Here is a 10,582-nt window from a genome sequence, read left to right as displayed (position 1 = left end):
TGTTTTCTTCATGCAGTGTTTCACTTCAGTAGGGGAGTCAGCGTTCCTGAACCCCTGTAACGTGGGTGACATGAGCTCATTGCACTTCACCAAGGCATTTTTGGACTCTAACAGACTGGAAATGACCTGAGTGAGAAGTAAGACCTCCTTGGGCCTCTGAACATGTTGAATCACTCAGAGATGGGGATTCTAGCTGGTCTAATATTGGTTTTACATTTTCACCAGCAAGTGGCAGGTGTTATTTAATTTACATAATGCGGACAAAACAAATGAATGTAATTGCTATATTATGGATCTTTGATTAAAATAAGTATCATGTTGTCTTTAGTACCTGTAACTTGGAAGGATGGCTGAAATACGGAACTTCACTTGGGCGGTGGAAGATATCTTCAAGGAAACTTTTCTCACTTACATGAATGGCTGGAGGAAAAACATGACAAAAGCAGCAGACGAACTGCAAGCCAAGGTTGACGCTGAAAACTTTGACTATGTTATCCTTTATCTCATGGTGATGATTGGTATGTTCTCCTTCATTATTGTGGCAATTTTGGTGAGTACTGTGAAATCAAAGAGGCGAGAGCACTCCCATGACCCTTATCATCAGTACATCGTTGAGGACTGGGGTGAGAAGTATAAAAGCCAGGTTCTGAATCGAGAAGACCTCAAGTGTGTGATCCATGAAAACTTTGGTGCAAGGGACAAAACAAGCCCTGGATCACCTTGACGTTTTGGAAACATCGGCAATGAGGAAATCATTAAGCCACATACAGGGATCTCACTGAAATTATACATAGCTGTGAAAATGTTTATTAGCTTAACACAGGTCAAGCTGGAACAGACTGCTGAGGAAATCAACGTGACTGCTTTCTGTGAGAAATTTGGCATGGCTGCTCTGGGGAACACCCAAGAAAAATGCATAATTGTGCTTTGCTTTGATATTCTGTTCTTCAGGAAAATAAAGCCATGAGAAAGAATAACTTGGATTTTTTTTAGCATTTTTTTGAAATCCAGAAGCAGATCTGGATTACTGAAAAACAGGCCACAAAATAACTATGAATTTTCAAGTGGTCAACAGTGCTGATTTAGATCCAAAGTGTATGACTTAAGCCCATCTTAAAAATAACATGAATCTGTATAACAAAATATCAAAACCTCTATCTATTCATTGAACAATATGTTGTGGTATGAATCACAGGAGGTAACCTATATCTACACTGACTTATGCCAAACAATTATTTTAATGATCTGGCTCCTATTTTGATGTTGTTATTCATTGGCTGCAAAGATTGACTCAAGGCCTTCTGAGGAGGCCTGGTTTATAGCAAAAGTGCAGCTAGACTAGCAGTCTTATCTAACAGCATGTCCTGGTTGTGCAGGGCAGCTTCTAGAGGTTCACCGTCTTTCTTCAAGTCCATGGCTAGCCAAGCTCTCTCTTCTGCTGCTCCTCAGCTCTCCAGAGTGATCTAGCAAGCTGGGATGTAAGCTGGTTTATGGCAGCACCGGCCACATCCCTACTAGCGGGATGCAACCCATTAGTGCAAACCACTGGGCTCCTGCTGTGGTTTTCAGAGGAATTTCTATGCCCAGCTATCACGGCTGTCCCATTGATGTGCTTTCTAAGGGCTTCCCATGTTGGGTACTGCTTTGCACTGGCTGAGAAATGGATTTTCAAGATGGTTTACCTTCTCCTGTGCTGCTAAAGTACCATAATGTTGGCTCTTGGAATAATTAGAAGCAGAGCTGGTAACACTTCTGGTATTAAAACATGCTTCTTTTTGTAAGGCTCTGGGTTCAGCTCCTATTCATGTTGCCAGACTTAAACCGCTTAAGCTTAAAACTTCCTTGCTGGCTGTTGATTGTGTGGGCTTGTTGTATGTTTTTATAAAGTTTTGGCTGAAACACTTCAGCCATGCCTGCCACTGCATTCCTGACAAGTTTGCCTCACTCGAATTAAGAAGAAATGAAAAAGTAAAGTGCTTCTTTTGTTGGGAAGCTTTGGCTTGTTTGGGAGACTGGTCTTGAGATTTGGCACAGCATATGCTGTCGTGCTCCAGATGTGCCTTTAGCTGGCATAATAACAAGTCTTTTAATTGTCTGGGACCTTGAGTGCTAGCAAAGGTTTTTCGGGTCCTAGGGCAGACTGCTGGTGAGTATCTCCCCACCAAGCACACTCCTGTTCCTCCCATCTCCCCTGGGTGACCCATGGGTGTCTGCCAGCCCTGAAGCTCTCTTTAGGACTGTGCCCCACCTCTGGGTGGAAGCACTTTCCTTGCTGCTTATCCTTGTGGCCCGCAGGCTGTAAGGGTGCAGTTATCGTGTTCAATGAGGTGGAGGGAGCCTGGTAGCCATCTGGCTACACACGTGGTGTGGTTGGGGAAAGGATGTGGCTTTTGGCAGGGTATGACGGCAGAGGTGTGCCCAGAGAAAGAGTCCGGCTGTAACAACATTTTCAGCAGCAGCTACACTCGCCATCAGAAATAAGTGGCAGCTTCCACCGCTGGCCGTGCCCCACTGCTGGCTGCTTGCAGACCAGCAAAACTGGGGACGAGGACACAGCCTGGCTTTGCCCTTGGGACGCGGGGGCAAAGTGCTTTAGCTCAAATGTTTCAGGAAGAGACGCAGCCCCCCCTTAGCACACATCCCCAGGCTGTGCAGAACATCTCACAGGAAAACGAAAGCAAAGCCCTGCTCCTCGTGGAGTGTAGGGTCTGGAGGGGCACACCGCTCCCTCACAAACTGCACATCCTAAACCCTCGGCGGCACTTCCCCATCGGGGCCGGGCGCTGCCGCTGCTGGGAGATGTAGTCCCTCCCGCCCACAGCCATGGCCGCCCGCTGAGGTACGAGCCGCGGGGCCGGGGCTTTCCCCGCCGCCCTCCCTCCCTCACCGCCCGGCGCCGGGCAGGGGGCGGCGGCGGCGGCCGGGCGGGACCCACCGATGGCCGGGTCGGGGCCCCGCAGGGCGGCCTGGTCTACCCCAGCCCTGCAGCCGGCCCCGCGGCCTGCCTGCCCTCCCCGGGTTCGTCCTCGTAAAAGGAGATGGAGGAAATAAATCTAGCGGAGAGGGATCTGAAGCCATCGCTGGTTGCAAATGGCACTCGGGTGGGAGGGCTGCGTGGGGAGGGGGCGAGGCGGTGGTGGCAAGCGATGTGGCTGGAGTGACGGGGAGCCGAGGTGCAGATGTGCCACCGATGGTTTTGGGGGTTGGTTTGGTCTTATTTTTATCTGGATGCCCTCACTGACACCTCCCGTCTGCTCTGTGCTTACTTTACAGCGGCTGGAGCGTGTAAGGAGCCGCCCGAGGAATCACTCATATTTTCATTTCAGCTTCTTCAGGTATGAAGGTCTTATACAGCTTTGTGTTTGTGATGTTCCTGAGTTGGAGACAGGTTAGGAATTCCCATATTAAGTTGAGTGATTACACAGGCCTTTTTATAGAGTGATGTCTCGATCTATACATACTCATGCAGGCTGTAAGTGTGCACAGGTCTGTGATGGACTCTTAGTGTAGCACCTCTGGCTTCCACTTGCCTCCACTGTGTTTCTCAGTGCTCAGTGTGTTTCTCATATTACTGCTTTTTTCCTCTGCCCAGCAGCCTCCCTCTTTTGAGGAGGCTCGATCCTGACTTGCAGATGCTGAGCCTGATGCATGTCGCAGCAGGCAGTGGTAGATCCTCCAGTGACTGTCCAGGTGGGAAGCATGCATTTTGTTTCCTGAAAAACAAGCCTTAAAGAAAGCAGCAACAAGAGACAGGTGTAATGAAACGTCCCTTTTCTAGCTCAGGGAATATTCAGCCATCACCCTGTTTTAAATGCATCAGTTCCCTTAAGTAGCTCGCTGCTTTCTGAGGCCTTGTGGCTGGTGACTTTTATAGCTTTCCACAAAATGAATAAGAAGGACGCGCTCAGAAACCCCCAGCAGACAGAGGAATATCTCGAGTCCCATTCTGTTGAGTAGATGGAGTTACTGGCAGGCTGAGTGAGACATTCAGCCAAGACAACTCAAGTGGGGCTGTGAGCACCCAGATGCCTGTGTGGAAGTTTTCTGGAGCATGCAGGCCAGTCGATATTCTGCTGCTGCGTAAGAAAACAATGGCGTGAGTGGCTGGGCTGTGATGTGGTTGCTGTGGTGGAGTGAAGCTATAATTCAGTGGCTGAGAGATCTGGATTCAATTCTGTGCTCCACCACAGACTTCCCATCCGACTGGAGCCCAAGTCAGTCTGTCCGGGGTGGTCTGTGTTGCACAACACAGCATTGGGCAGAGATCCTGGGGCTGGCATCAGCTAAAAGCTAGCTCAGGGAATTGATGCAGCCCTCCCTGGGAGCTCGTTAGCCCTGCTGAGGACACGAGCCTCTAGTGCTGCATTGGTGACCCTGTCTGCCGGCTCTGGACCCAGCAGACCTCACAGCATTTGGAGCTGATGGAGGATTGCGAGTACAGAGCTAGGGTGCATGGCACAGGCAGACTCTCTCTTCCCTTTCCTGTTTGCAGTAGTTTGATCTGCTTCACAGAGGTCTGAGTGTAATTAGGCTGGTGATAGTGAAGTGCAGTCACAGGGAAGAAGGCCACAGACACGTGTGAGAGTGAAGTCATTTTATCCTTGCCCTGCATAGGAGCGTATGAGTATGTGATGGATAGATTATGAAGTCTCTGGCAGAGCTTCAGGCAGAGCTAGTGCTCCCAGTTCTTTCTCACATGGCTCAGCATGAGACCTTCTTGCTTCTGAGCGAAGGTAATAGTGACCTTCCATGGGGCCCGCTCTCCGTTCCCGGTAGTGCAGTGTTTGTTAAGGGAGCCTGTATTTTCTCGGGGAACGAACAATGCCTGACTGTAGATGTGTTCTGAACTCCTATCTTTGCCTTATCTGCCTCTGGAAAAGGCAAACACGAAACTTCAGCTGTTTATTTGCCTGCTTGCTTTTAAGATATCACAACCTTGAAAATACAGTGTCTGAGCTTTTTACTTCTGAATTAACAATGTCAGTGGTAACAAACGTTACTTTTCAGCGTGAAGTGAATCTGGCCATTTTCTCTTACACTTTCTCCTCTCCACCCTATGTCCCAGCTCCACCCTTTTTTTTTTTTTTTTTCTGTCTTGGGGTTTCAGCTATATTTAATAAGGTCTGAATCAAGATGGAGATCAGAAGAGTCAAGAGGAGAAGTGGGGAGAAGTGTATGGCCACTGGAGGCTGGTGGCACAGGATGTGGGAATGCAACAGGGAGAGAGCGGTGGCTTCCCCACTCAGTTCCAGCCGCAGATGACACTGTAAGGACAGCCCACCAAAAGTGTCAGCTCTCACAGAAAGCATTTTAGACTAAAACACCGTAGTTCAGAACAAAGGGAGAATTTCTTTGCTTGCCTTGCTGTGTGACTTCACTGCAGCTACTCCTAGTAGATACACAATCAAAGCAGATTCAGGCTTGTGTCTCAGCAGAGCGGAAATATTAAAATGTTGTGCTGAATGTTTAGATAATCGCCTTGCAAACAAGCATTTGCAGGAGTGCACACTGTGATACGCGTTATATGCTGCTTCTCACCAGTGGGACAGTACCCTACAATCAGACCCCACAGATGGGCTTGCATAACGTGTGCTGAGTCAAAACCTTCTTCTGTACGTAAAAATCACTAAGACTCCATTTTCAGCATCGTATGCCAGATGCTGGCATGTGTTTGAATGGCTGAATTCATGCCTCTTTACAACGTGTTGCAAAATTGATTCCAACTGAGTCACAGAATTTAAAGCAATTTAGGAGAAGAGTGAAGGCTGTGGCTGATGATGAAGTCCCCACTGAAGTCAGGGTTTTGAGATGAGGACACACCACTTGGGAAGTTCAGCCTCTTCACAGCAGGCCAGGCTTCTGTACCTTGGGCTTTCCTGAGAAGCATGTAGCAATCTGGACCGTGCACTGAGAACCAAATTGTGCTCTGATGGGTGATTTTGTCTGTGACCATCTGGCAGGGGACTTTAAATTTTATTGGTGACTGGAATTCTGGAGGAAATGTTAGAAGTTTTAAGGCTTTTTTTTTTTTTTTTTTTTTTTTTTTTTTTGGTAAGTGAAACACTACTGACTTGTTATTTCACAGCTACCCTGACATTTTATCAAGAGAAGGGAGCTGCACAACTCAGGGTCAGCACAGTAAATACAGAATGACAAATAAGTTGGCCACTCTACTGCTCAAATATAGTTGGATTTTGGTAACAGTGGCTGACCTCACAGCTTCTGATATTCCTGACTTGAATCTGCCCTGGTGGGATATAATCCTGGAACACCCCATGATGTGCACTGAGCCATGTGGTGTGATACAGTCTACCACCTTCAAGCTTGGGAATGCATCTCTGAAGGCTTCTTTAGGATAAACAGAAGGGCTTCCCTCTGCTCCCTGAGCAGTGTGGCAGCTAAGGATGCCTACCTGAGCCGCACAGGAGCTGCAACAACATTTCCTTGATTCCCTGTTTGTGAAGATGGGTCAGAAGCAGCTGTTGAGGTGTGGTGGTGATTTGCTCAGCCTGGCTGCCAGTAAAGGTTTTGACTAAGCCTTGCTTCTGCTTTCCAATAGTGACTCTGCTGTTCCACATACAGGAAATCCCTTGGGGCGCTCAGGCAGGGAAGTGAGCTTAATTTGAAATCCAGCAGCTAAAACGGCGTCAGCACTGCTGGAGCGGCAGCAGAGACCAGAGGGCAACGTTGCAGCTCTGTACTGCAGCCTTTGGCATCCCCTCGGGCGTTTCTCAGTCCCAGAGTTCAGCTCTGAAATGTACATTGCCCACCTGAGGGATCGGCTGACTGGCTGGTTCTCTGAGGTGTTGCTGTGAGCTGTACTGAAAAATTAATTTAGGAGCAAACAGGAGAGAATTGGGAAATGGTACCATATACCAGGACCCATTAGGCATTCAAGCTTCGAACAGGGCAGATGGGCTTAAAAATCGCAAGAAGCAACTCTGGGTGTGCTTCTGTCCTCTACATCTCAGCCACCAGTGAGGCAGCTCGATGTGCACACACGCCAGGCTTTTGAAAGCAGCAGCGTTGCGCTTTCAGTCAGGCAGCTGCTGGGATGTGCTGTGTGCGGTGAAAGTACAGCCTCCCCTGTGCACAAGTGCGGCACTTGCCCGGTGCCCGTCAAGCCCCTGTCCTTCAGCAGCACCCCACATGGACATTGCTCCTGTCACTCAGCCCCAAAAAGGCCCACGAAGGTCATTGCTGAGCCACGTGGCCACGTGGCGCAGATACCCTGCTGGGTGCTGGGCAGCAGACGAGCCCCTCAGAGAGGTGCTGGGCGGACATGCAGATTAGAAACAGATGGGTTAATTCTTTTTTTTTTTTTTGAATATCTATTTCTTTTAATTTCCATTTCTTCAAGATGCTTCTGCCCTGGTCTGTGCCATTAGAAGTGTGACGCTCGTCGGTGCTGGGTGCCGGACAGGCAGGATCGGTCCGCAGCCAGGATGGTGGCGTTTAACTGGAAGGTGAGGATGTTTCACGTTCATGAAGCAGTGAACTTCTGCTCTTTCAAGGAAATGGATCTGAGATGTGGTTGGGTAGGTCTTGTGTTTAAAGGTGCTTCCCTTGCCTAGGTGAAGGTGGCTTAACCACCGCGCTCTCTGCACCGCAGGGTCAGAGGACTCGATGTTGGTGTCCTTTCCTGCCAGACACACTTGCAGGTTGGGGCATCACACCTTGAACCTGAGAGCAGTGCTCTGCTCTGCTCACCTCTGCTCCTCCTGGCCTTCCTCTTTCTAGGCTTTTCTCTGGCTGTTCTTTCCTCAGCTCTTTTTGTTACTGGAGGGTGGTTTCTCCGCTGTATCTTTTAGTACCTTGGGGCCATAAGCACTCTGCGGGGTACACATGTGAGGCACGGAAATGTCTGAGCAAGTGCCTCGTGCACTACCAATTTTAACATGTTCAATTAGACCATTTGTCATAAAAGCAACGCTAACCACAAGCCTTGGCTCTACCTCTCTGGTGCTGGAGAGCTGCAGTTTAAAGAGATTGCCACTAAAAATGATGTTTTTAGCAAAATTAGAATGGAGTGGCCTGATGTCAAAGGTAGCATGCAGCTTGCGTTCTAAGAGCCTCTCATTTGCAGACTTTAAAGGCACATGCTAATGGAGTGTGGATGCAAGGCTTTTTAAAATTCAGTATTTGACAATGGCCAAACAGCTTTATGAGGTGCTGGAAGGCCTTCTAAGGGTACAGGGGGGCTACTGGGAGGCTTGCCAAGGGAGGACTTACACTGTGAACCTACTGTGCATCACTAAAAAGCTGGACTGATCCTGCTGGCCAGGTGGCTTTTTGAACCAGTGTGCTGGGAAGTTCATGCACCTTCAATATCCTTCTGGAATTGACATCTTTCGCTGAGTGCCTGTGCAGCTCTCGTTGTATTCTGACTTCAGAGTTACCATTTGCATCTTATTTTCCACTCCATATGCACTTACAAAGTGTGCTTTTATAACATATAAATATGTTGTGCAATTTCTCTGGTTCCAGGCATTAAAAACTCTTGAAACTGGATAATTGGAGGCTGTGTCCTTTTTACTTCTGTGGTTCGAAGGGATTTATCTATACCTTTTATACTTGGGCAAGTTAATTGCAAAACTCCCATGGATTAAAATTTCTAGGGGGACAGAAGTACATTCAGGAACCTTATCTTGACAGCTGATATGCATGGTTCCATCACTCATATCAAAATTATTCAGAAGCATTTTATCTTTTATAAGCATCCTAAGATACCTAATTCTTTCCTTTTTTCAGCTCCAGCTTTTGCCAATATTCCATTTCCTGTAACAAAAACAAAAGCAACAAAGACCTGTTCAAAAGAGTTTCATATGCAAACTTGAGTAAAGTGAACCTGTTTTTGCCCTTCCCCCTGGGCTATATACCTGGTCTAAAATTCCCTACAGAAAAAAAAAAAAGTGTCAACAGAGGAACATTACCATTGCTTTGAATAATGCCATTGCTCTAGGAAGCTATATAGCAACCCTGTAGAATAATTTTTAATTGTACAATTGTTCCAGTAACTGCTTAAATATATTGTTTTGTATTTCAGGCTTTGGAGAATTTCCCACTGCTGATGTACATTTTGGCAGCTAAAACGTTGATTCTTTGCTTAGCGTTTGCTGGCGTAAAAATGTACCAGAGCAAAAAAATTGAAGAAAAATTGAAGAGGGAACGTGAAGAGAAATTGAAAAGAGAAGCAGAGAAGAAGGATGATTGAAGAGCCTCTCAGGTATAGAATTTATTTGACATCCTGGTGTTTGATAATGACAGTGCTATATTAAACCCATTATGTTTTGGTTTGGATACATTTGGATTGTGCAGTTAGAACTATTACAGTTATCTGAGTCCTTCTAATACTTGCTTCCTGTGGTGCTTCAGTTTATTTACACATCCAAATCATGCCGCATCTTTGTAAGAAATGCAGTTACTACCAAACAACTTGTCAGCCATTGTTTGTGGGTTAGGGGATCTTAGCACAATATTCATTTTCTGTTCTAAATCACCTTGAATTTTTTATGCCCAACTAATTGCACAGGAAGTCCTGATAAACAAAGAGATGGTTAAATTGGGGCAAAAATTGCATGAGAGGCTATGTCAGACAGAATGGTGTATTAAGACCCCTTGGCCTTAAGTCACATAGTTAAGATAGAAAAGAGTCAGCCATTCCATGTTAGTTGAATACATGACAAATTGTTGATGGTTCAGCTTAAAGGGCCAAATGTCATGCCATGAAGCTTCTCAAGGTAACAGAAATGCTGCGGGTTATACAATGTAACACCCATCATCCATACTTCACTGTGAAAAATGGACATCTTTCTGCATAAAATGCTAAATGGACATAGCTACATTTCTGAAGTTTGGGGTTTTCAATCCCCATGTTGGATTCCTTCTCACTATTTTGAAAGTTTAAGCAATCATTGCCTGATTGGATCAAATCCATTAGTAAAATGAGTGTGGTTTAGTTCTAAGATTATGTTCCCAGGCTTGCTTGATATGTGACTTTTGTATCAATTCGTTTCACATTTCTCTGTTCTGAAGCAAAATGGGAATTCTATTCCTGCCTGCCCTTTGTAAACTCAGTGGGAGTTTGATATAATGTTACTCTTCACTAAGCTAGAAAACTTAATTTTCCTTTTTGAGGTCATCACCTGACATATGAAGAGAGTTTCAGTTTTTAGAAATGTTTACTAGTTTTGATTTCAAACCTATCACGTCTTATTTCGTGCAACGGGGAGTGGAAATTGTGACTAGAAATGGGGCCTGGAAATAACCATGGGAACAGAGCGGTTCACTCACATAGCAAAAACCAACAAATACAAAGGTGTTTTTCAGTCCCCTGTTTACATCATACTGAGGACTCGTGTCTGGGCAAACTTGCCATTTTAAATTCTTACTTTAAATCAGTTTAGCTAGCCACAGGAAAATATTGTGAGAATATTTTACGTTCAGGTTAGGCTGAGTAAGTTGGACAGTGTAAGTTATATGGAGTTTTAGTAATAAACAAATGGGAGATGGGCACAAGGGCACGCTGCCCTGTGAACGAGCGGGCCTGCTGCTTTTCATGAGGAGACCTTATTGTGCTCTG

The 10,582-nt window shown here is 46.3% G+C and overlaps 1 protein-coding gene across 1 annotated transcript; it reads left to right on the top strand.

Moving 5' to 3' along the window:
• Positions 1-331: 331 nt before the first annotated feature.
• On the top strand, positions 332-9,193 carry KCNE2 (potassium voltage-gated channel subfamily E regulatory subunit 2). Its single transcript, XM_084517255.1, has 4 exons — positions 332-518; positions 3,274-3,335; positions 7,361-7,466; positions 9,047-9,193. The coding sequence occupies exons 1-3, from the start codon at positions 347-349 to the stop codon at positions 7,394-7,396; spliced, it is 270 nt and encodes an 89-aa protein (XP_084373381.1). The 5' UTR covers positions 332-346; the 3' UTR covers positions 7,397-7,466; positions 9,047-9,193.
• The last annotated feature ends 1,389 nt before the right edge of the window (positions 9,194-10,582 follow it).

The sequence above is a fragment of the Aythya ferina genome (genome assembly GCF_964211825.1).
Source record: "Aythya ferina genome assembly, chromosome: 1".
Lineage (NCBI taxonomy): Eukaryota > Metazoa > Chordata > Aves > Anseriformes > Anatidae > Aythya > Aythya ferina.
The sequence above is the reverse complement of the archived record's forward strand: the minus strand, read 5'-3'. Positions and strand labels throughout refer to the sequence as shown.

Coding starts and splice junctions, on each gene's coding strand:
- KCNE2 (XM_084517255.1), top strand. CDS start 347: ATGGCTGAAATACGGAACTTCACTTGGGCGGTGGAAGATATCTTCAAG. Junction 519..3,273: donor TTATCTCATGGTGATGATTG/GTATGTTCTCCT, acceptor CTTACTTTACAG/CGGCTGGAGCGTGTAAGGAG. Junction 3,336..7,360: donor TTTCATTTCAGCTTCTTCAG/GTATGAAGGTCT, acceptor CATTTCTTCAAG/ATGCTTCTGCCCTGGTCTGT.